The 27,082-nt window shown below is 38.7% G+C and overlaps 1 protein-coding gene across 1 annotated transcript in view; it reads left to right on the forward strand.

Annotated features, from left to right (window-relative positions):
- Positions 1 to 452: 452 nt before the first annotated feature.
- Positions 453 to 27,082, forward strand: part of LOC149078243 (uncharacterized) — a 299,838-nt gene continuing 273,208 nt past the window's right edge. Inside the window, exons 1-2 of the mRNA XM_089241856.1 lie at positions 453 to 534; positions 626 to 765. Coding sequence (XP_089097982.1) covers positions 688 to 765 — 78 coding nt within the window. The 5' untranslated portion in view covers positions 453 to 534; positions 626 to 687. The remainder of the gene's footprint in view (positions 535 to 625; positions 766 to 27,082) is intronic.

Consider the following 27,082-nt stretch of genomic DNA (forward strand, 5'->3'; position numbering starts at 1 on the left):
GTAGGAAAAATTACAGGAAAATGTGTTTAATATGCAGGAAAAATAAAAACAGAAAAATGCACAATGTGGGAAAAATAATTATGAAAGAAAAATCAACTAACCTAAAATACATAAACACAAACCAACAGGAGATTGATGAAAAAAAAGAGAACTACATAGAAAGGATCGATTGATGGGAAAAAATGAAGATGAGACAGAAAAAAAATGAGAGAAAAGAGTGATAGCGCGGAATATATTAATAGCTCAGTGGACACACACATTTTCCGAACTTCAAGCTTATATATAATCTGTTTTTCCAAACGAAGTAACGACCGGATCTCTGTGATTGGTCAAGTTCACCAGGGAATGTTGGATTTATAGCCGCTAGTTTTCTTTCTCAAACAGGGGATGACCCTCAAGCATCAAGCCCTGTATAATTGAAGAAGAAAGAAGAAGTACCCGCGTGGCCTACTTGGAAACTATTGACCAATGACATATTCCGCTACAATGCGTGGTCGGTTGCGTAGGAACAGGAGAAATGAAAGTTATTTACAGGTGCTTTAAATGTAAATTTAAAACCCCACATTTACATATAAATTTGTAAGAATATTTTAAGGCACCCCAGTTTGAATTTTTTTTTTTGCAGAATCGTTCATTCAACAAAGATTAATGCGTTTGTTTATGGTATAAAAAGAACTTCTCTTTAGAATGAGTTCTGGGTTCTCTTCACAGCAGCAGATGCGTTTCTATCGACAAGTTATCGTTGTCGCAATTTTTTGGAAATTGGTGAGTTTTTGCGATATTAAATTGACGATGCAGTACAAGGGAAATTGATTCATTGGTTTTAGCTATTGGTTATCCAAAAAAAGGAAAAAAAATCAGGTGAACGTAAACTAAAGTGTGAAGTTCAAAGCTTTCGTCAAAACAATTGAAAACAAATGATCAAGATTTTGAAATTACAGAATTTTTCATAGGTTGAAGAAATTACACCACAAATCAGCCAAATGGCATTGATGAAATTTCAAACAATTTTTGAAGGAAGTTACGCACTGGCAGGCCAACTGCTTGAGGAACAACACAAGGCCATTGCCAAAAATTTATTTGGGTTAGTGGGGAGGACCAAAATTATAATCATGTTCCACCATTGGCCATCAGTTTTCCTTGGTGGTAGGGAAGTTCCCATGTCAAAACATTCAAAAAACTCAGGTGGTGTGGCCTTTTGCACTACATTATATTTCATGAATGCCATTTCGAAGGATGGGAGACAGCCCTCGCTCTCTTCTTTTCCTCCTCTGCTATTTCCTGAGAAATAAACTAAAATATTTTTACCTATTTCATAGGGGTGTTAAGCACCCGTTTTTTTAGGTCTCATTTAAATTAGAGGTCCTGATTTTAAGTGAAGCAACAAAATTTTGTATCGGAAATGTCGTCGTGTGCGCTACAGATAATCATAATTTATTTTTATTTTCGCCTAGTTTTTATCTCATACTTTCAATCAAGGCTGGAGGATGCAGATGAGCATTCTCCTCTCCTAAAATTTTGTGAAAACGGATATATGTAGGGAATAACATGCTTAAGTCTATTGTATTTCACTTTGTCCCACCCCATCTTGAAATGCCATTTGCTCCCCTCCAAAATTGATTTCTGGCTACATCTTTGAAAAACTTGCTCTTGAATAATTTCAGTGCATTTGGTAGCATCAAAGGTTTGTTTTTGCTCTAAACAGCATTTATCCCATCCTTGGATGAAAATTTCTTTGGGATATTTCTTCCTGGGGTGTGCACATGTGTTAAGATGGCCTTGCTTCATATGCCATAATTAAATCATGATGAACTTATGTGATTTCAATCTGACATGCTAGATCATAGTTTCATACTCCACTATATTTTCAACTGTGAATGACCCTGATATAGTTTTTGATATGGTAATGAGTTTTTGACTCCTGATGCAGGCCCGTCATCTGGGCTTTGAAAAATACACTAGAAATGCTATATTCCATATATACTCGTGTATAAGCAAAGTTTTTTTTTGTGGAAAAATTTGTTCATTAAGTGGGGGGGGGGGGGGTTGGCTTATACTCTGGTCAGTTTTTGATGAGAAAATATCGATCCCCGCAATCAGTAGTCATTTTTGTATCAGTGTTCAAGAAACCGCCGTTATTGGTGTGGGATATGTTCAAACCCCACAGAACCGATAATGTCAAAGCCGAGGCAAAGAAATTGAAAACATCATTGACTTTGATACCAGGTGGGCTAACGTAGATTGTACACCTTCAGATATGAGCATCAACAAGCCTCTCAAAGATTATCTGAGGAATTTGTGGATCGAATGGATGAGTTCCAATAATAAAGAAACTATATAAAGTGGTGCCTTGAAGAAACCTGACGTTGGCCTACTGTGCCAATGGGTAAATGAGGTTTGGAATTCTGTTTCTGCCAAAATTATCATTCAATCCTTCAAAAAGTGTTGCATTAGCAATGCGATGGATGGAATCGAAGATAACTCTTAGAAAGTGACAATGGCGATGACCTCCCAGATGAGGATAAAAACGAAGATGCTGCACTACCTATGATGATCAGATGGATTACCATGAGCCTGGAGCCAATGAAATTTCCGCAAGCTATTCATTTTGCATGAAAATATAATTTTTTTCTCTCTAAAATGCACAGATTTTTTTGGGGGTCGACTTATAATACATGATTTTTCAATTTATTGCTGTTTTGGTGGTTCTAAAGTAGGGAGGTCGGTTTATATAAGAGTCAGCTTATGCACGAGTATATACTTGGGTGGCTCTGCCCACCTGCTGCCTTTGGCGGCCAACCCCCCCCCCCCCCACTTCTCTTCACAACATATCTTGTTTATTTCATCCCACTTCATCAGCATGCTATGGAAAGGGACGTGTGAAAGCACCAGCTTACTGAAGAAGCGAATTTTAATAAAAATAATAATAAAGCAACAAAAAACGAGATTCATCAAGTACCCCCAGAAAACTTCCCCATGGGGTTCCCCAGATTCAATTCGCTGAATTTTAGTGGGGCCCCACACTGGATATATCTTGGGCTACCTATGTGATGCAAATTTACACTGTTGAACAACAAAAATCAATGAGAGACATCCTGTGGTACCAAATTAGAACCTATCAACATTTCCAGAGCCCTGACCTGGAAGCTTGTCAGACAGCCCCCTGTGAGGGGCCACGAAAATTTTTCATTTTTATCAATTTTACAATGAATAAAATCCAGGGCCCCATATCCAGTAACGGGGACACAATACACAGATTTTTAGTGGGGCCCCGGAATTGATTTATCTCGGGCTTCCGCTGTTGCAAATTCTACAACAGAAAAGAATGAGATTCATTCAGGGCCCCCGAAATGAAACCTGTAAACATGATGCCCCCGAATTGGAAGCTTGTCGGTCATTCCCCGGTGCGAGTGCCATGAAAAATTTTCATTTGTATTCGTTTCACCAACGAATAAAATCCAGGCCCACCCACGCAACTACCCGTGACCGAATTCACAAATTTTATAGGGCCCCCCAGACTGGATATATCTTTTGCTTCCGCTATCGCAAATTTTTCACCGTTAAAGCAGCAAGAAAACAATGAGACCCATCAAGGACCCCTGGAAATGAAAACTTTTAACTTATACGTGCAATCCCCCCCCCCCCCCCCCGGTACCTCACCCTGTGTGCTGGGAGCACTGCTGTTGTATGTATATTACACATATACAAACCTCTCGGCATGACCCCCCCCCCCTTCCACAAGGGCAGGGCTGACAGGGCCACAACGATTCTTATCACTTTTTGATTTTTCACACTATAAATTAACCACAGAAGGGCCCCTGAAAAGCTGGTTTGGGGGCTCGCTATCTAAATTCTAGCCAAGGGCCCTGCTGTAGGATGTGGGAGCCTCTCAGTACATGCACGTAACATGGTCCCGATGGGTCAAATGTGTCCTGATATGTGCTATAGTTAAGTGAATATTTGACCCAAAATCGTAACCGACTTCCGTAACACAAAAACGTAACAGATTTCCGTCACTCATTTTCGTAACATAAAATCGTCACTAATTTCGGTTGCTTAGAAACGGGCCCTTTTCGAGTTTGTGATTTTATATTATAGAGTAGATAGAGAAAATGTATATTATTTTGCAAAATTAATTTTTGTCAAAACTTATCAATACCAGCACCGTAGGCAGCTGCAATATACAATGTAGTGTATAAACATTGTAAAAATTCATTGTTTATATATGAAAGATTGAAAACAAAATTTATGATGACATAAACTGGCATTTTAAAACATTATATGAAGATTGAAAAATTCAAAAAGCGTTTGTATCGGGCTATTATCAGAGTGGGGAAAGAAGAAGCCAAAAGAAGCTTTGGCCTGAGTTAGGTCTGACCATCGATGTACAGTCCCGTTCAGAACTCATGAGCTCCAAGGAAAGATTGAGAAATTTGTTGCCTCTGTAGTGGTCTAGGGCATTCACCTGGAAAGTGAAAGGACGGGGGTTTAATGCCCCACAGGGGCAGTTGAATTTTTTCTTTCCTAAATATATCTATGAATCAGCTAGCTGTTAAAAAAACCTTAGTATGGTATAATTAGTCATATTAAGGAGAAAATTAAAGTTGTAGAAAAAAAAAGATGAAATGAGCATTTTTTTTCCGTTATCCTGAAGCTATGTGTATTGGATGACCAAATGAAAAGAAAGAAAAAAAATGAGAAGAAATTGACATTTCATCTACATATTGCTGTGTTGAAATAAATTCACGATTAAAAAATTTCGAAGTTAGTTTTTTTAGCAAGCTTGACAAAATTAACATTTTTATTAAAACGATGAAGTAGCTGAATATTATGAAAAATAATACTGTCCCGTAAAATATGGATTATATTTATGGTCACAATATGTGTAACTCGCAAATATACATATTTTTTGACAGGAGTCTTGTTGCGCAGAATGAATGCACACTTTTGGGACACCCTGTATATTGAAATATTCAAAATTTGTTAAGGGGTCCACAGAATAGCCTTGTAGCCAGGCGTGGATCCAGGGTGAGGTGTTGGGGGGGGCCAATTTTTTACAGTGAGGTGTAGATTGGTGAGAACCAAACTAGTGTCTGCAGGCGCCCAAAAGTACTTAAAATATAAAAATTAATATTAAAAAAAATTAAGAATCACAATTATTTAAAACCAAATTAAAATTAATAAAGTGTTAAAAATTAAGATTAAATTTAATTAAAAATTGAAATTAGCAATTTAAAATTGAAATTAACATTAATTAAAAATTAAAACTGAATTAAAATTTGTATTTATAAAAATTATATTTTTTCAATAAGCCACACACTTATTTAAAAAATTGTTTTTGACAATAAATTTGAACAAGTGCTGGCTACCCACCCTCGTAAAAAATACTGTAAGCAAAAAAACAATTTGCAGGCACGGAATAACGTGCTATATTTATAAACATCGTAAGGAATTCTGATGCACATTGCCAGATAGAAAAAAATTATATTAACACAGTATCAAGTGCAATTGTACAAATGAATGAATACTTTTCAAATAAAAGTTCTTCCCTATGTATTCAGTAAATGCTTTTTTTCAGCTTTTCACAAGTCAAAGTAGTAATTTAATTTTTTGATCCCTGTAAAAGTATTGAACATTTCTCTTTGCGACATTTTGATAACAATTAGGCAAAACAATATGAACACAATAAGGATCTCTGTCAATCAGAGGAAATTAACTTTGAGCTAATTTTGATACCAGAAACCTTGTTTAATAGAGACAATCCTTTAATATTTGAAGTAAAAAAACTTATCCAAAGTCCTGACCATGTTCCCCCCTTCCACATCCTACAGCGGGACTCCTAGACCAGACGTTTCACTGACCCCTTTTTAGTTAATTTATAGCATGAAAAAACAAAAAAATGATAAGAATCCTCCCGGGCCCCACGCCTGGAGCCCGGTCAACCCCCCACCCTTGTCCGTCCCCTCACAAAAACAAAGCAGTTATCAAATAAATATGTACTATGCGCACCTAATGACAGCCCCTTACCTGTAACGGGTCGCACTGCACTTGCGAAAAATGTATGTGACCGCACAAACTTTAAATGGTCACATGCTGTCATGAAAAAAAAACAACCTATTCTGCGCTGCTTTTGCCCTTTCATATGTAGGGTCCATGATAAAGCAATTTCAATACAGCACTGGATAGATGTGTTCCCTATTCAGACTTCGTGTGCAGGTGCTGGGACTGACCAAATGAGATTTGTTTACCCCAAGTGGGCCCTCTGTGGTCTGTCTCGTTCGATAGCAAATTCTATCAAGAATAAGTTCTATCTATTTGCTGGCAGATCCATGTGGGGCCCTCAATTAGCTGTGCTTGGCTCGTACTAATTCATATCAGCTCAGTACTTGCCACTCGGCACTAGACTCGACCAAAAGGGACTTCGTTTCCATCTATGGGGGACCCCAAGGTGGTTTCTCTGTGGATTCTGCTTGTTTCGCTCAATACCTTGTTTAGTATTCACCCATGATCTGCTTGGCCTATGCACTGAAAAGTTGGAAACCACTGCTGGTAACTCAAGTGTCCACAGCCTATCTACGCTCACTCCAGTAACTTCTCGTATTCACATATACTGTTCGAGGACGTGGCGATTTGTATAGGGAACATTAATCGTTCTTCTTTCAATTACAAACATTCTAGACGTTGCTCATTGATGACATGTCTGTATTCACAAATAATTCTTTTCAACTTCCTCATTTACTTAAAATTTCTAAACAAGACAATAAAATTTGTTGAAAATTTCCATCTTCGCTTTGTACACCCAATGTATGAAACTTTTTGCATCTGAAACCCATATTCTTTAAATAAAGTTTCCCATACATAATTTATTGAGACACTCTCAATAATTAAAAAGAATTGCTTCACTAATTGTGAATAGCTACGATCACTTTTTGATGTTATCAGGGTTTGAAACTGGAAGCTGTTTCTTCTCCCACGAAATGTAAGTTTCGGGGGGGCGGAAAGAATTGTGTTTCTCATTTCAAAAGAAAAGGATTTCTTTTAAAAAGCTTATCGAAAATTAAGCAACCCCCCCCCCCAAATTTCCCGGCCAGTTGCTACCGCACCTTTCACAACTGCCTAGGTCTGGTCTGCTTCAACAAAATGGAAAATGAAAAAACAACGAGATTTCTATCGGATTGAGAAAGGGGGTCCTTCCTTGTGTCACACGGAACCCTTGTGATGGTCTCATATGCATAACCCCTTTAAGAATAATATTCGGTATGTAATAAAAGAATAAAAAGTGAATTGGCTTCCTCATCCAAACTCACTGGCCCGCCTGAAATTCTCCGGAAAAAACCAAAATAAAGAATGCTCGAGCCCACGTGATCATGCGCAGGGCCATCACCATCGTTATCTCACCTTAACGCTTAAAGGGTTATGCTCAAAAAAGGAGGAGTTCGCCCTCCTCCCCTTCTCTTTTCATTTTGCAGAATAAAAAACTGTCAAAGATTTTAAGAAACATGTAAAATAAGTGTACATTATTTTTGTTGGGAACCACCCATTTGGCTCAGGTTTCTGGAGCATTGTCCCAGATGCCCCAGCCTAGTTACAAGCCTAGGACAATTACGATCATTTTTAGTTCGCCATGCTATGAATCTATTATAGAAGGACCCGTGAAAAGTCTGGATTCGGGGGCCCGCTTAAGATCCCAGACTAGAAGCCCTTCTCCAGTATGTGGGGGGGGGGGGGGCCTATGGATGTGCTTATACCCTACTGAGCCCCCCCCCCCTGTTGAAAGTCAGCAAAACACACTAACCCCCTTTCCCCCCTGTCAGCAACTTAGAATATTTCATATCTTCAAAAAGGGTGATTGATGACGTAAGCAAACTTCAACCCCCCCCCCGCTTGTCATCAAATCTGAATCCCCCCCCCCCAATTTTTTCTTCACGTGGGCGCCTCTGCATGCCCCCCCCCCCCTGATTGGTGGGGCTGACAAGGCTCCAGCTCGGGAGCCCAGGATGATTCGTGCCATTTTTTGATTTTTCATGCTGTAAATTTACTATGTAGGAGCCCGAGAAAAGTCTGGCTAGGGGACCTGCTACAGGTTGTGAGTGCTATGCCACGGCGTATTGCGATTAAGCTCTTTACAGGGGCAATACATGCAAATGAATTTTATTTATTAATTAATCAATTAAATTATTTTTGCAGTGAACAAATACTCAAAAGCGCATTTTGTTGGTGGTACTAACAATGCCGATTCAGAAAAGTTGCCAACAGCAACAAAAATTTCGGGGCATGTGATGATAATGTTGCCTCTTGATATAACAATAATCTCTCTAAAACAATATTTTTTTCTTTGTCCGCAATCGTTATACATTGGTTTCATTGCATTTCATTTAGCTATTGTTTATTTGTCTCAGTGTTACTAGTCATGCAGTATTTTGACAAAAATGTTTCGGCCCGGGCTACCGAACTCGTTAAGTGAAATATGGCTCTCGGAGTGTACTGGTTTCAATCATTTTATTAGCCTATTTTTTAACCTTTCATTCCTCCTGCATCGTCTGGAAGCCTCCTTTCCCAAGGGTCACGTTCAAACAAAAGAAGAAGAGATGTTTCTGAATTTTCCGACAGCGGGAACAAGAAAGGGCCCAAAGCACCACCCTAATCGTCTCCAGATGCCATCCAGACAGGCATGCCTTCGATCAGCAACGATTGGAACCGAGGGGGAATGATAATTGGAGTTCGAGTGTCGTTGTTGACCGTGAGAAAAATACTACAAATTGTTACAAAAAAAGAAAATCAACAAGTCGATTGCGATTTTAAACAAAAGTATTAAAATAAAATTTCAAGCAGATTTTTTTGGGGCAATTTTTTTAATCAAAAAATATGGGAAACGTGTCCACACAAATTTTTGGGTGGGGCTGAGCCGGTCCTTCGAAATTATTGGGGGGGCTTGGGCCCGTGGGCCGGATACAAGTTTACGCCTATGATCCTTAGAGCATATATAGGAATGCTGAACGGGACTTTGCATGGACAGCCTCCAAGCTCAGCTAATAGCCCTTATGACGTTAGCCCCCAGATGGCGACATATAGAGAGAAACAATGTCACTCTCTGCTTTTCTCCGCGCCTCTGTAGTTCCATGGTTAGAACACTCGCCCGGACAGTGAAAGATTGGTGGTTCGATTCCCCACAGAGGAATCTGAATTTTCTTTCCAAACAACATCTCGATCTCCGCTTGGTTATCCAGGCTTTCGTACTTCGTATGAAAAGCGGAGAGTGACATCGCGTCTCTCTATATGTCGCCATCTGGGAGCTAACGTCGTAAGGGCTATTAGCTGAGCTTGGAGGCTGTCTATGCGCGGCCCCATTCAGCATTCATACATATGCTCTAAGGATTGAAAATGTCTGTCCTCTGTAGTTCAATGGTTAGAACACTCTCCCGGACAGTGAGAGATTGGTGGTTCGATTCCCCACAGAGGAATGTGAATTTTCGTTCCGAACAACATCTCGATCTCCACTTGGTTATCCAGGCTTTCGTACTTCATAGGGTAGACTGACTCCAGAAGACCTAATAACATTGTGGAACTGAATCAAGCAATTTAAGGCTGCTAAGAAGAAATTTCTCCATTGTACAGTGAACAGCTTATTGCTTCTATGCCCCAAAGGATGGAAGCCGTCATCCGGGCTAAAAATGGAATTACGAAATATTAAATTTCTTTTTTTAGTTCCCATAATTGATCACTTTTTTCCTTTAAACTGAGGTGATCAAACTTTTTTTCTCAGTTGTTACAAGTTTATAAACTAACTATCATGATCAAATTGTAGTAAATTTATCATTTTTATCATTTATTCCGAATTCAGAATGATTTATTTTAACAAATATTTTCACTCGGAAAAAAAATTATTTTTAGTGTTGTTTTTTTTTGTGTTTTAAACATAGGATTGCTAGTGTTTTAGTCGGTGAACTAACACTTTCTGCCAGGGGTAGTAGAAACAAGTATAGACTGTTTTCGATAACAAGAAATAATTGACGCATATTTCAATAAAATATGTGGGAACTAACTTGTGTGCATAATTAAGAAAATTTTTAAGAGTGAAAACTTCCTAATAAAATTCTAATTATAAGATTTCAAATAATAAATTTTTCTCTCAATTTTGCACAGACCGATTGTTTCCTATGGTTGTCGAAAGCCTATTCAAAGACATGTGTTTCTGCCACAGATATGTCAAATGAAAGATTACTTTCATGCAAAGTGGAGTGATTTTCACTAATAATTTATGATTATCACAATATTAATTTTCAATTTTTTTTTCTGAAAAGATTCTTCTCTTAGTTAAATTTAATTCCCGCAGAACATCCGATACCACATAATCAATAGTTATGTAGTTAAGTATAGTAACGTATAGTAAATATAGTTACTTTATATAGTGGATTCCACTTATAACATTCCTCAGAGCTGAAACTTATGAGGAGGAGATGAGTTTGGTGCCCCAGGCGCTGGACCAAGGGGGCGTGAATTTCAACCATTACCTGCCCTTAACATTATAAGGGGCACTGGCACTGCTCTTAAAACTTTTTCCCACTTGGTATCATGGGCATAAACTTGTAACTGGCCCCCCAATATGTGAATAGGTTTCATGTGAATAGTTTCCTCATGTTCTCCAAAAATTTTCTTAATTATGAATTAGATAATGGAAACAATCTGCTTAAAATTTTAGTTCTTTTAAACATAGGTGTAAAGTTATTGAAAATGTCGGGGTGGCTCAGGTCCTATACAACAAAACCTCATTTATACGACGCGCCGTATAAACGAGGTTTCAATCATGCCGCCGAAACAGAGGGTCAAAGCGTCGTATAAATGCAAAAATCGTATAACTGAAACCTTATTGAAAATGAAACCCCTCCCCTTCTGTAAAAATATCCCTACAGAAATCTTGAAATCAAAAATTAAAAACTATGTAAAACTATATAAAACTTGTAATTTAAAATCATATTTCATAAAATTAAAATCAAGAAAAATTTTATTACAAAAAAATTACTCAAAACACTGTGCTAAGATTGACATGCATTACTGTTTCTTAAATCTCAAACACTCTTATGATGTTTTTGATCAGTTTTGAATAAAGATTTGAAAATAGGCAGTTCGTTTGAAATTACCTAGTTGTGATAAAGATTTAAAATAAAAAAAATGCTTTATATTTAAAGGCTTAAACAAAAAAATCGTGTTTTGTTGTTCTGTTTCTATATAAAGGCAAAAAATCAACAAAGCATTGAGCTCAGCTCTTTTGAAAAAAATCAGTTTTTTCAGAAAGAACGTTAAATGTGGGTAAAATGGTTTTTCCGCATTTAACGCTGGTTTTCCCAAAGTTTCCTCAGAGTTTTGAATTTGAATATCTCTGTGAATATTGCACTAAGAAAACATGGAATTTGTTTCTGGCACCAGGAGAGACAGGGCAACAACTTTCTAATTGGAAGTTATAGGACGGGATAGTACAAAAATTCAGATTTTTTATTTTGTGACACACTGTATTTTAACTCTCAAAAGTGGTACAGGGTAATTTTTGAACGCCTTTTGAGCATTTTTCGAATTAGAATCGTTCCTCTACGATGGATGGTTGATGAGATAAAGGCCGTATTAGCACTTACAGGACACCCTGTATATAGATAATACTGAATTCTGATGTTACTTACAATAACTATGAATTCTTTCGAAAATACTACAGTAAATAGAAATGAAACACCTTTCTAGTGAGACACTAAAAGGTTACTAGGGAAACAATGTAACTACACCCAAAATGAGAAGCAAACAACAGCTAGACGCATTTCAGAACTGTATGAAGTTCCTTCTTTCAGTAGCAAAGAAAAATTAAAAGATAAACACTCCTTATAGCGGGAGTTACACGCTGTTCAAGATAGAGTCGAAAAATGATGTTTATCCTAAATATTTATATTTTTCTTTGCTATTTAAGGAACTTTATACAGTTCCAAAACTCGTCTAGCTGTTGTTCGCTTCTCATTTTGGGTATAGTTACGTTGCTTCCCTAGTATATTACTACAATAAAATAAATTTTCGGCAATTATTTACAATAATACTTAATTCTAATGTTTCCCCAAAGCAGAATATGCCGAAATCTGCAACGTACGAGCAGAAGAATTAGTGCTACTGCAGAACAATCTAGAAGAGTTTTAAGAAAAATGTAGAAAATTTTAGCAGGGCTGCAAGTAGTGGAAAGCAGTGGGATCTAGTACAGTTAGTGCTGGACTACAGGGTGCACCAATTTCACCCTTTAACCTCCCCTTCAACATTAAAAAGGGGGCATAAAAGTGCCTGTGCTTGTCGTGGCCGACAATGCATCTAGTTGCGGCCCTGTATGAAACTGTCATTCATAAATTTAAGTTTGAAATAATTTCGCAGCAAGATCTTAAGTGCAGTGTTTTTCTGTCGGATTTTAGTAACACCTTTCAAAGTTGAGAAATACCTCAGGTATGCATGATCATATATTCTGTTTTCAGTGGCGCGGTAGCCCAGGTCGATAAGATACTCACCTGAAGCACCAAAGGATGTTTAGAGGTGTCGCGAGTTCAATACCTGGTTCGTCCTTGTCAGAAAACTTTCCTGACACCGGGGTACAACAAAAATGGTGACATGACAGCAGAAAAAATTGCTACCACAGGGAGTCCCCCCCATCGAGGGGTTAGCGCACCAACCTCTCGATGAGTATAAAAAACAAGCCTGCCGTTCGAAATCAGCAATAAATTGCAGGCCCCGGTCTAATTAGCCCTCGTGTGCAGAAAATGGCAGTGGTGCGACAAAAATGATCAAATGATATTCTGTTTTCAACATTGTCCCGTAACTCAGTGGTTCTCCGCATTTTGTTACCAGCAGCCCAGTCTTGCCCAATTCATGGTTCATTTGCGGCTCTCAAGAATAGTTTGGTAGAAACTTTTACTTATGAAAGAACCACTTCAAAAAATAAAAAAATAAGCATACAAATCAATATCTCCAACTTGTCGCGACGCCCCTGACCAAGGACGGAACTGGAGGGGGGGGGGGAAACAGAGGGGACAACTGCCCTGGGCGGCCAAATTTAAGGGGTGGAAAATTTCAGGTGGAAACAAAGAACACTATTTAAACATTATGGAATTTTAAAATGGTGGGGGCGGCAAAAATCCTAGTTACAGCCTTGCCCCTGACCATGGCCCCCACAAGGGGTGGGCTGACAAGGCTCCAGCCCTGGGGCCCGGGACAATTTTAACCTTTTTTGTTTTTTCACGCTGTAAATTCATCATAAAGGGTGCCCGCATAAAATCCTGGCTTGGGGGCCCGGCTTCAAAATGTGGGGGCCATGCCCCAGGAGCCACGGCGCACACTTTGAGGAAACACTGTCGTAATTCATAGTTATTGTTCCAATCATTTTCATCTCAGCAGAATATAGTTTAGGAAGGGAGGGTAAGACAAAAATTGATGGAAGAAATTCACGTAAAAAAAAATTCAAGCACTCTTAAAAGCACTTGAAAATGATTATAATGTTTTCAAGGACTGCTACGATTTTTTTAAGGACTTTTAAACACTTAAAAATGAACTTTTTACCAAGGATTTTCTAGGGGGGGAACAAACTCTGTTCCTATATGCCAAAGCTAGACAAATCCCAGACTCCAGGCCATCATGGCGACTAGAAAATCGATATTGGCACCAAACATTCTCTGCATGTGATTGCTATATTGGAAAATCACAGGATGACAAAAAGAATTTCCTATTTCACTGCAGTGTGCTTTTCGACATGAGAAGGAGGTGGGTAACACTCCAGTTTTCCAAACTTTTTGTTCCCTCCCCACCTTCTGAAAATTTTTTTCTCTCCTCGCCCCCCAAGGGGCGATATTACCCACTTTGGGAAACACTGATCTAACTGATCATAATAATATATTCATAATAATAACTTCAATAATAATATTCTGTTCCCATTCTTCTAATCACCATCACCAAATAAATATTACCCCAACTACTTGAGTTGTCTGAGCAATAATTTCATGCTCGGCTCTCTTTTCATAGTTCCCTAGTTTCACCTTCTGTAGTTTTGTAACTCCGGATAATCCGCCCTCGGATAATCGAGGTCCTACTGTACTTTGGATTTCGATAACAATTCTTGTTCCAAAAAATGTTTGTCATAAAAGCTTTTGGCCTCAAGGATATCTGTATAAGCCTTTAACGTACTCGTGAAATGCCCCCAAAATTAGAGGAAACTGTTAATGAGCTATAGTACTTACCAAGAGATACTGTCTGATACAAGTTGAGCCTTGATGAAGGATACAACGACCGGCCTAAGCATAGATGGCGGCAGCCCCGTTTCCAGAAATTTCGTTTGGAGGGGGACCAAAGTGGTAGAACAATATATGGATGGGCCATCTTTTCCCCTCTATTTCAGACATTTTCTCCCATTACGGGACCCCGCTACGTCCTTGGAGGATGATATCTATGACAAAATTTCAAGAAAGTTCTCGCACCCCTCCTCAGGGTAACATTTACAATACATCTGGCTGCCCATACGTGTTTGTGTTCTTCACACAAATTGCCGCATGGCTTTTTTTTTTTCAGAATTAGCCTATATATATATATGTGTGTGTGTTTGTGTATAATCCGCCTTGCTCCGGGTAACACCTTCTGGAGTAATCTTTTCCTTTAGAAGGTGTTGCTCCGGAGCAGTCATGCTACTGCAGTGCAGGCTACTTCATTAATCAAAGTGCCGCTGAAAGGACGCCGTAAATGACCACCCCGGGGGGATATACTGTACACACAATGAGGAAGTAGATCGTACAGGAAGCGATATATAAAAGAAGGAGAAAACTGTTCAACAGAATCGCCGAACCCCCCCCCCCCACTTGTTAAATGGTGGGTGGTGGGAACTGGTCGACGAGTCTATCGTTATAATATAGGTATCTTGCCACAGCCATAGTACAGAGCGTTCAAGAGAGGATTTATTATTCATTGATGACATTTTCTTCTCCTGTCGCAGTCAATCTACAATCAGCAAAGAAAAAAATTCAATATTTTTTGTGATGGACCTTTTCTGATGCCCTAAGCATGTGCTTTGTTTTCCTCAAAATGGTTAAATCCTGCCTGTTGCGACCCAACGTCTTTTCTTCGATCACTCCGCACGATAGCCATTGTCCAAGCGCTTTGCCTTGTTCTATCTACCCGGGAAAGCTGGTTGTCTGGAATAAACTACTATATGTTCATACAGGCCCGTAACTAGGCTGAGGCAATCGAGGCATTGCCCTGGGGCCCCGAGAAGGCACGCTATGACCCTGTGTTCATAGAAGAAAAAGGTCACGCTAAACATGGAAAGATAATCTATCAATACATAATTTTTTAAAAAAATTAATTTTCAATTTGATATCTTATATAAGGATGACAGTGAGAGAGGCTTGACGAAGTACGATAAAGACCTCGTTGTAACGTCAACACTAATTAACGTCATCAAGCATACATTACACCAGGGGTTCTGAACTGGTGCCCCAAGGACTCTGTGGCGACTCGAGGAAAATAATATAAATCAGTGAATTTGATAGATGAATAAATATAAAAGAGTAACACAGGTTCTCTCTGCCATAAAAATTATGTACAAAAAAGGGCTCCTCGAGTCAAACAGGGCTCCGCCATAAAAATTACACTCATGTCCATAAATTGAGGATAATGCCAGCTGTGGCAAATAAAGGTTCAGAAACAAAACAAACGTTACTCATTCATAAAGCCCATTTATTAAACAAAAGATAAAGAACAAAAACTATGGTGTATGTATGATACCATTCATAAAAACTACAATTTTTGCTCCCTGGAGCAATTGTAAAAAATATCTCCTTTACAAAAACTTACTATTACATGGTTGGTATGATGGTTAATACATTGTATGTCTCCCATGCGATGAAATACAGTCTGTACAACGCCTAGGCATGCTGAGTATCAAATTATCGATCTGATCTTGGGGAAGATCACTCCACTCATCAAGCAATGCTCTCCGAAGTTCCGGTACACATGTAGGAGGGTGTTGACGGGCTGCAACTCGTCGGCCAAGCATGTCCCACACATACTCTATCGGATTCAAGTCAGGTGAGAATGCTGGCCATTCCATACGGGTTATATCCTCGGATTCAAGGCATTCGTTTACGATGTTTGCTCGGTGAGAACAGGCGTTGTCATCCATAAACACAAATCAAATTCTGCGCCCATGGCACCCCTAAACAAACTTAAATGTTGTTCCAGAATGATGTGAGTGGCATGGTAGTAAGATGCTCGTCTACCATCGTGAAGGTTGTTGTCAGGGTCCTGGGTTCGAACACAGGGGGGATATAGATAAGATATTTTCCCTAACGAACTCGAGGCGACCACCGATAGACAGCGCCTTCACTTCCAGCCCATCTCACTAATGGCAGTAAATTGCAATATAGCGATATGGCCAGAGTTGGTGTTTGGTGAAGTAGTAGAATGATGTCCCGATAAATTTGGGCTTTCATGGTTCCGGTTTGAACATGCAGATCTGTTCTGGAACCCAGTATAATTCCACCTCAAACGAGCAATGCTGCACCACCGTAACAGTGTCGTTCAATGATGTTGTCTTGGTCGTAACGGGTACCTGGCATTCTCCATATGAAAGTCCGACATGAATCGGACTGCAAGCTAAACCTGGACTCGTCGGAAAACATCACACAAGCCCACTGTGACGATGTCCACATTGCATGTTCTCTACTCCAGACTAATCGCTGCCGACAGTGAGTTGCCGTGAGCGGAACACATCTGACAGGCCTGCGAACATATAGATCAATATCTCTCAAACGTCTGTACACGGTTTGCCTTGAAACTGTGGTACCCGTGGCTGCAGATAGCTGACGAGACAGGTCGGATGCTGTGCTCCGTCTGCCTCTTTTGGCAGTTACTGCCAAATACTGGTCTTCATTCGACGTTTTAACTCGGGGGCGACCTGTACTGTAACGTCTACTGACATTTCCGTTATCTTGGAAAGAGATGACACTTTGGGCAATTCCAAGTTCCTCGGATACTTCCATCTGAGTACGCCCACATTCCAGGCGGCTGATAATTCTACCACGTAAAAAATCATCCACATGCGTCCTCTGTGTCATAATTATTCGCTTATGGCACTGAGCGCTTTACAGAACTCTTGTGAACAATTTTACTTCTTTGCCACCATTCCTTATATACCCCCCTCTTACACTCTCATCATTGTGACGTACTATCGGCATCATCTGGTGGCTTCCTGACATTTGCATATCATTCTTGCAGATGTGTGTGATAATTCTACAGGTGAAATTTTTACTTTAGATTTCGATTTCCGTGTGATTCTGAATTATCCTTAATTTATGGACATGAGTGTATATACTGGATAGGGCTCCGCGAGTCATAAAAGGTTGAGAACCGCTGCATTACACTACAAACATGCCCCTCACCACTCGGTGGACCGGGACGATTCCTCTCTATTATTTTTTTTAAACAAATTCACTATAGAGTGGCCCGTGAGCTATGGCCCACCAAAGAACCCAGCCTGAGACCCTGCTGCAGTATTGGGGATGTCTATTATCGTCCCTTTTTTAGTGTCCCAGCATAATAATGCATAACGAGGCTAGAAAAATGTTTTGGTATCGGCCGTTCGGTTCTCTGTTGTGAATGGACATTCAGAATGTGCTGTTTTTACCCCAATATTTTTCAAGAAAACATTGGGGGGTGGGGGCTGAAAGTTGTTGGTTTTCCCTATATATACGGGACTCAAGCACGTACGAAGGAGAAGGTAGGTGCATTGCATTGCTTTTTCAGAAATTATTGTTGGACGCACTCAGTCCCCTTACAAAATTTCTTGTGGAGGCTTAACCCTTCAACCATCGAAGACGCGTTGACGCATCATAAAAATTCTTTCGAAAACGGGCAAGGACGTGTTGACGCGACCAAAAAATTCTCTCGAAAACGGGCGAGGACGCATCAACGCGTCCTGGTCAGAGCAGTGCCTTCCCCTAGCTGCTTTGTCTGAGACTTGTCACCCATGCTGTTTGACGAGCACCTCCCTCGCCATTCAGTAATGCTGATCTCATTGTAGGAAGCTCTTCACCGGCACATAATACAGCAAGCAGACATGAATAAAAAGAATAAAGGACACTGTGTTCTCTATTATGTACTATAGTTATTTTGAATAGCGAAATCTCTGTGCTTGTGTGAGTGTGTTATTTTGAAATGTTATATATTGTGCGTTTGAGAAACTCGTTTTTTGAAGAGCACTTTTTTGTAATATTCCCCAAGAAGTTCGGAAACATTGTAATATAATTGATTGCACTTGTTAAATACAGTAATAGTTCTGACAAGTTCAAATTTTTAAACTTTTAAAATTAACGTTCTTTAGAAATTAATATCAAGATTTTTTTTTTCTAAAATTAAAATTTTTTGAATAATTGTAATAATATTTATTGTAATACTTCTTTGATATTTCTTGAATGATTCTTGAGAGTTCGAGAATCATTCAAGTATTCAAAAATAATTAATTCAGTCAGGGCTGCAGCCATAAACTCGGCCAGACCGACAACATCCATTTTGGCACACCTCTGGTCCGTCACACCGTACTTGTTTCATCTTCTCCCCAGGTCTGTAATTAGTATTTTTTCCGGGGGGGGGGGGGTGCACTATGATGATCAATTAGCAAAAAAAAAAAAAAAAAAAAATGTTTTTTGCATTACGTTGTGGGAAAATTTTTTTTTTAATTTTTTTGAACCTTAAAAATTGTCTCCCTTTTCAACCCTCCGCCCCCACCCGTTTTACCTGGTGTGTTGAAAATTATGACTTTTACCAGAAAAATGACTGATATTATAAAATCCTTGAAATTTAATTTCTAAATCGCTGTAAATTTTTCATCTTTATATACTGTAGCCTCCCAGAAATCTATCTTGTTTCATTACATATGGTGTTCTGATCGAATGGAACAACACTTACTTGAATTTTACTTAATATATTCTACTATCTCAACATTAATCCCGAGATTATGTTTGAATATCAGAAATAAGCAACTTTTCATAGGAAATCACGTAACTCGTGGTAGCGTAAGTTGGGATATTACTGTATCATTGTAGAAATTACAATTGCATTATAATGTGTAATATTTTGATGAGGTAGTAAATATGGGGGGGGGGGGAATGTTGCAGCTTGTTATAAAAAATATAATAATAGTAATGTGTTCCCTCTCACTGAGGAAGTTCAGAGACGGTCCCGGTCGTCCCAGCCTAGTTACCCTCCTGCATGATAAGTTATCTGAGTGTAAACCGCACCTTTTTGATTTGTTATTAATTTTATATTTATTCTTTGGAAGTTCAGTCTTTGTGTGACATCATTTTATACACGATAGGATAATGGAGTTCAAGGAAATCCTTGAACAAAAGAAGTTTCTAAAACAACCATATTTCCGTAATTTTTCATGATTTCCACAGTAGTTTCATATTTTGTGGTATAAATCCGTAGAAACTACGTAAATTCCATAGTAGTTGGCAAGTATGCTTATAACTAGGGCTAGGGTTTTCATGACCTAAAAACTGGTAGAAAATGCTCCATAAAAAATTAATATGCCCCGCAAGACCGAAAATTTACCTTTGAAGTAAGGAATGATACAAAAAATTTACTTTTTATATTTACAGTAACATTAATTTTAGCAAAATGATATGAGAATATTGAGAGATGCAATTAATTAATATTATACAACACTGTTTATAAAACGATGTTTTACGTGCAGTGCTGAAAGAAATTTGAGGATTCCAAGAATAATCCGGATAATTGGAATACTTTTAAAGTGGGGGAAGGTTTTGTACAGCCGTATTTGTACGTGACTAGCCGTGTATTGAGAGAGAAAAAAAGAAAATGTCAGATAGGTGTGTACCTCTGTAGTAGATAAACCGTTTCACAGAAGCCATCGAACACATTGTAAAAAACACCCCCTACAAGTACATACTGAATTCTTCTATTCATTGACTTATCCGTAAGTCTATACAACATCTATTGAAAGTAAATGGAATTTTCTTATCAGTTGGTATGAGAGCCGTGTGTTTGTTATCAGCAGCGAAGAGTAAAAACATTCTTTCAATATTATTATTATAGACGCATTTTACAATATATTTTAATGTGCTACAAGAAACTGAGTTAAAAATAACTTTAATCAGGTTTGGTGTGCTAGTGTTAAACCTTTTTGAGACCATGTCCTGTGTAATTAAAACAAATAAAATAAGTCAAATAATCAATAAATCTTTATAAGTCAATAAATCTTTTGTGTTTCACGGATCCTTTGTGCCAATAACGTGAAGGTGACGATATAATATTGTGAATGATATACAAAGGCCACCAGGGCAGTTTAAGGCCATTGGCGGTCTTAGGGCAGTGCGACCTGTGCGATTGCACAGGGCACCAAATAATAAGAGGTGTCGAAACAAGTTGAAATATTTGATGTGCACCAGAGAGAGAGAGAGTAAAAAATAACTATTTTTGGTATGTTAAAAAAAAATTACCGTTCAAAATAATGCATACACTTAAAATGACCAAGAGATGGGGAAAAAAATTAAAAGTTCAATATATGCAGTTGATTTTTTAGAAAAACCATCTATAAGCAGTACACCTATATACATATTACTGTCAAAGCCCGCATCGCTACCGATTTGAGACGGGGCCAGCCACTTCACGAATGGGCCGAGAGTTTTGGCCAAAGTCCGTCTGAATTTCAGAAATGATTCGGGCTTAGACCGGCTATTTCGCAAAGTGGCTGAGATCCTTGGCCAATGCTTGATGTGCTGATGTCAGGAACAGGAAATCGTCGAGATCGATATTCACAATTGATCGTGAACATCCATGGAACATTTTGCCCAATTCATATAGTTGCTACGTAATTTTTGATTCGATTTTCAATTTAATTTTAAATACAGTACATAGTATACTACTGTCCCTATATATTGGTTTTTATTCCTATTTTACCCGTCAACAGAAATGCAAATTATTTCTCCTCATGTAATTTTTGTTCGTTTGAAAAATTATTTTCTTATTCATTTTTGGTCGGGCCACATATTATACGTCCCATTTTTGTTTTCTTTTAGCAAACACAGTATAAAATCGAACTGAGAAAAACGAGACGATGCTTATATTCTCACTAATAGACATGTATTGTCCTCATTTACGAACGTAATTTTGATTAGAAAAGAAAAATATCTTCCCTCTTTTTCTTCAAAACTGTTCATGAATACGTACTCATTTCTATGCTCGCGTTCCCCCTTCCCCTAAATACTTTCATCCGTATTGAACGAACACTCCCAAAATAACCAACCCACCCTCTTCTTTGAGGGTGTTGAATGAGCTCTTGATTCTTGAGTCCTGATAACAGGTAACTTTTGACAATGGCAAAGATAATCCGACACTGGTTTTTTTTTTCAAGATGATCGATACACGCCTTTTAGCGTGAATTCTTCACGTATCTTAACTTTGTACCAAAAATGGGTAAATGATAATCCCAGCATTGTTCTGCACTAAAGATATTTCGCTCCACAGGTGGAAACGTATAATAGTTTTCTTTGTTAATTTCGGTAATATGCGTGGAAGCATCAGATTCGTTTCATTGATTCATTTTCCACCAAATCCTTTCTATTCATTGAATATTAATTCAATTGGCTCCCATACACCAAGATGTGTGTCGCAATGTTTTTTCGATGGCTAACGAATGTATGCCTCGACGAACAATCCGTTGTCAGGGCAGATAAGCGAGATGACTACCTCTCGTGGGCACGACCTCCCAATCCCACACACACAAACAATGGATGCGTACTCATATAGCATTCTCCGAAAGTTTATCGCGACTCACAAAGGCATAGTGGCGAGCCTGAGTGCTTATTTATGCACTTTCAGTTGGTTCTACAAAAATCAAAGTACTGTATCAATTAAATTAGTGATGGACATTTTTTTTTGTCACTCGCAATTCCCTTGCCCCACTCATGGTTCCCCGGGATATTTTAGTAGGCAATGTGCATTCATAAAAGAATCACTTCGAAGCATTAATAGGGTGATATTTATCGATACTTCCATCTTGTCGCGACGCACACTTTGAGAAGCACTGCCACAAAGGCCATTGCATATCATATATCATATTGATTTTTTTTTTGTTTCTGTTTATGGGTTTGAGTTTTTCCATACAAATGAAAAATATATATATTTTACTTCATTATCAAATGTAATGATTTGAATGGGAAAAACAGAATCATTTGCTACATATTATAATATTGATTTAAATTTCAGTAAAATGTATTGTAATTTCTTGTAAATATTCAATTCTCTAGAAAGATGACCAGAAAGAAAAAAAAGTTTTTGTATAAACACCGCAACGACACACAGAAGCTTTGTATCAGCCTACTGAGATAGAAAAATTGAATAAAACTCAATTATATGAAAAATCAACTTCTGAATGCACCCCCCCCCCCATCCTGAAGCAGGGCCCTACACACGATCGCCTTAAGAGCATCGTGGGCCCTCTACGTGTTTACTTTTGAAAACTTTAGCCTGATTTTATCTTTGCTTTCCCCCCCCTCCCCGTCTGCACTCCAGGCCTCTGGGCCGTGACTGGTTGGGCTCGTGGTTTAAGACAGCATGCCCTGCGCTCAGGGCTCCTTTCAAAGTCAATTTATGGCATGGAAAGAAAAGATGAGAATCATAAGGGACCCCAAGGTTAGACACTAATCCACATTCAACATTTGGTGTAACATTATTTTCATAAAAAAACATTTTCATAAAACATTTTCATAAAAGTTCATTAGAATCATCGAAGCTATAGTATTAAAAAAAATTGTCGGATAGGCCGTGAGACCTAGAATTGGCCGCTGATTGGAGCTGAAAATTCACTGTAAAAGTTAAATGTGACACCACTCTATTACGGAAAATTATAGCTATTGTTTATACATTTTTGTATACGAATTTGTATCAGATGTATCCATAGTGATACGTAATTAATTATTTTCAATCAAATGTCTGTGAATATCAAAGCATAGCAGATTTTGATATTTCTGTAATTTTTATAATCACTATAAATGGGAATAATTTTGTGTGAAGTTAAAGAAACAAATGGAAAAAAGAATTTTCACTGACGGAAAACTTATTCCCTGAATTTCATGGACCTCTTACACTAAGTAAGGCTATTATCATGAACTTACAAAAGACCTATTCATACCTTTGGCTTTATTGTTGCGGTGGAAGGAATCCTATCAGTGAAAATCCGGCACCCTACTGTTGACAAATGGGGGAAGGCGTTGTCTTACCTCAAGAGGCCTTTCCGTTTTTCAAAAGATTTTGGTAAAATCGTGTGCCAGATTCAGAAGATTTTCTTTGAATATGCGTAACTGTCAAAGGGTTAAAGGGCGTCAGCCCCTAGTTTCCGGGGCCTATCTTGTACAGAGTGTAATGTTTTCTTATCTTGGTTTCAATATTATTTACCTTCCGATTCTCACCACCACCACACATAGGCGCTGGAACCTATGGGATGAGGACATTTGAGCCCTCCCCCACAATAAATTTTGTAAGGGGGGATGAGTCCCCCCCAATAATATCCGAAAAAGCAATGCAATGCGCCTTCTCTCTCCTGCGTACTCGCCCAGTCCTGTATATACGGGACAACTAGCATCTTTCAGCCCCCAATGTTCTTTTTTTCGGTGCCTTTTCCACCACACATCTTTGGGCTTCCTTTCATGTTGGCATCATGCGCCCCCCCCCCCTTTCCCTTGGTCACAGTGAACAAAAGAAGAGACACTTTTGAGTTTTTCCAGGCAAACAAGAAAAGACCCTTCCCCACTCAAAGAAAGTTCTTTGAGTAGGTCGTGCCTTTGGCAGTAAAAGCACGGCCGACTAGACATTCATTGAAGAGTTGATCCACTTTGCCCAAGAATATTTAGAAGACACCAACGAATAAGGCAAATACACAAAAAATAATAAAAGTCCTAATGCATTTCAACACCAATGAGTGCCGTCTTCAGAGGAAAAATTTAACCACTAGTTTCGCTGACCGAGTTTCCCATTTGGGTTGAATACCAAATCTTCACACTCGGTTGCTCAGCGGAAGAAGTACGTCTGTTCACTTCAAACGTTGTGGTCAGAATGAAGCTGTGAGCCTGCGTGAGATACTAATGCAGCGTCCTGATTGGACCTTTGCGGAATAGTACTATCCGATTGGTCCATTCGAATGTTCTTGTAATTCCCGCTCGAAATGAATTTAAGCCATGGTGTTGCGATCGGCGGTGTAGATTTATTATCGTTCACAAGTATATTTTTGAAGGTCCGAATATATGTGCCTTTGTAGAAATCTAGATCAACTGTGGACTTGACTTAGTGAAAAACTCTCGCTTCTTGAAATTTGAATTTGTGGCCTTCTTGCCAAAAGTGAGCGGCGATGGTCGATTTTTCACATTCCTGATTCTTAACACAGCGAGCGTGTTCATTTAATCTTGCTTTTATGGGTCTCCTTGTCTGTCCTATATAACCAAGAGAGCAATCACCACATGGAATGTAATAAATGCCCCATTGTTTATTCTGCGGTATAGCATCCTTAGGGGGCATGAAACCAAAGTTTTTAGTGGGCACATCTATGGTTGTTAGATTAAACTTTTTAAGAATCGGTTTGATCTTAGGTGAGAGTATTGGATCGTAGGGTATGACTACACTTTCTGTGAGTGGTCTCTCTGTAATATTTTCTAGAGTGGTTCCTCGTGCCGGTTTCCAGAATTTTCTACTTAATTCGTCAACGATCTTGGTGTTGAACCCCCTGTCTATCGCAATTGCTCTGATGGTTTCAAGTTCATGGTCTAAAGTGTTCCGATCTGAACAGATGTTAAATGCTCTCTCTACAAAGGAGCGAAAAGACGAAAGTTTCTGTTGCATAGGATGGCAAGATCTGAAGTGAGGTGGTAATGAGACTGCGAAAGGCTTACGATAGACCGAGGTTTGGAACTGTGATTTCTGTTTCGTTACTAATACATCCAAGAAAGAGAGTTCATTGTTAGTTTCAAATTCGGCTGTGAACTGAACATGAGGGGTCTATGTCATTCATAATGAGTAACAATTGTTCCAAGTCATCTTTAGAGCCGTCCCAAAGCACAAAAGTATCGTCCACGTATCTTCGATAAAATGAGAAGGGCACAACGTTCAATAGCTTACTCTCAAAGTCGTTCATATATATATCACACAAAATCGGCGAGATGGGATTGCCCATTGCTAGACCATCTGTCTGAGTGTAAAACTTGTCATCGAAACTGAAGGCTGTTTGTGAGATACATGTGAAGGTGAGATTGCAAATTTCTTCTACTTCAGGTTGTGAAAAATTGTGGGTTTTAAGTCGTCTTTCTAGACAACTGATACTACCACCTATGGGAATGTTCGTAAACATTGACACTACGTCGAAAGACACCATGTTGAGCTGTTTGGGTTCAATTGTACGTATTATTTGAGCGAAGCTAGATGAATTTCTAACTGTATTATTATTTGACTTAGTGAGTGGAGAGAGAATTGGGACAAGGAATTTAGCGAGCTTGTATGACGCTGTACCAATGTTAGAGACTACGGGACGGAGAGATAGTGTTGGTTTGTGCACTTTGGGTAGGCCATAGATCCGTGACGAAATGACATTTGATGGAATTACGCTCTTTTTTGCATGCTCGGGAAGAGAGACACTGGTTTTTACCACTTCTTTCAATTTTCTCAAGTGAGAATCAGATGGATCTTTCTTTAATTCTTTATAAGGACCACTCAAAATATGTGATGTCATCAAATCCGAATATTGCTCTTTAGGCATTATCACAATTTGCCCACCTTTATCTGCTCTAGATATTACGATATTATTATCATTTTGCAGTTGTTTGATGCTTCGACGTTCGTCCGGTGAGTAGCCTACGGTGACCTTCTTGTTGTTCTTTCGCTCATTATCCACCAAAATGTTGGATATGAAATGTCTCAGGGTGTCTTTTTGTTCAGGTAGAATCTTACTGCGTGAAACTGACTTCTCTATAGGGGCAATGAAATTGATTGGGTTAAATTTAGGTTTGTCGCAGAAATTAATTCCCAGTTCCAAAGCTTTAGTTTGCATTTCTGTCAATTGGTTTCCAGTTAAATTAAGTATTTTAGCTTTATTAACAAATGGGGGTGCAGACAAGTCACGCTTTTACTCATTCACGTGCTTGCAAACTCTCTAGGTCACTCACTGACCCAGTCACTTGCTGTCTGGACAGAGGTGGGTTTATTTGAGGGTTATAAAAAATTCACCGCCCTTCTTTCATTTTGCTAATTTTCTTGACTACTCAATCCTCAAATTTGCCGATCTTCTGAACTTGCCGCCCTGGGCTATAGCCCACTTAGTTCTCCTGTAAATAGGACATTGTCTTCAGTAGTGGGGCATGAGGATGGTTAAAATCAGTTGCAAAAAAAAAAAAGGAGAAAAACTGAAAGACTGATGGAATTGAATTTTTCTAGAACTAATAGAGATATAAATTATTAGTACAGTAGACTCTCGATAATCTGGCACATATCACACCAGGGTGTACTGGCAGGGGCATAGCCAGAAATTTCATTCGGGTGGGAACAAAGTGACAGAACAATGGATTTGGTCTTTTTTTCCCCTTTTTTTGGCCATTTTCTCACATTTCGGGGGGGGGGGGGAACCAGACCCCCAAATCCCCCCCCCCCCTCGCTACGCCCTTGTGTACTGGGTTAACGAAATCGCTGAATTACTGCAAATTGATTGAAAAAGTCCATTTAAATAACAAACGTCTGCTCATAAACATGTGCGCACTATGTTTTCCTCTTCTATGCTCGGAGAAAACCGGCCTAAAAACACCGGATTAATGTAGAGATTATTGAAAGTCTGACTCTATACGTAGTAGTATGGGAAACTTTATTTGAAGACAAAAATGGGTTTCAGACGCAAAAAATTTTCATAAATCGGGTATACAAAGCTGGAAATTTGTAATTTTTTTTAATTTTGTGTGAAAATTATAAGAGGTAAATGAGGAAGTTAAAGGTATTATTTGTAAATACAGACATGTCATAAATGGGTATT

The sequence above is a fragment of the Pholcus phalangioides genome, unplaced genomic scaffold, assembly GCF_987345545.1.
Source record: "Pholcus phalangioides strain wild (caught in Gottingen) unplaced genomic scaffold, Ppha-v1.0 ptg000014l_1, whole genome shotgun sequence".
Classification (NCBI taxonomy): domain Eukaryota; kingdom Metazoa; phylum Arthropoda; class Arachnida; order Araneae; family Pholcidae; genus Pholcus; species Pholcus phalangioides.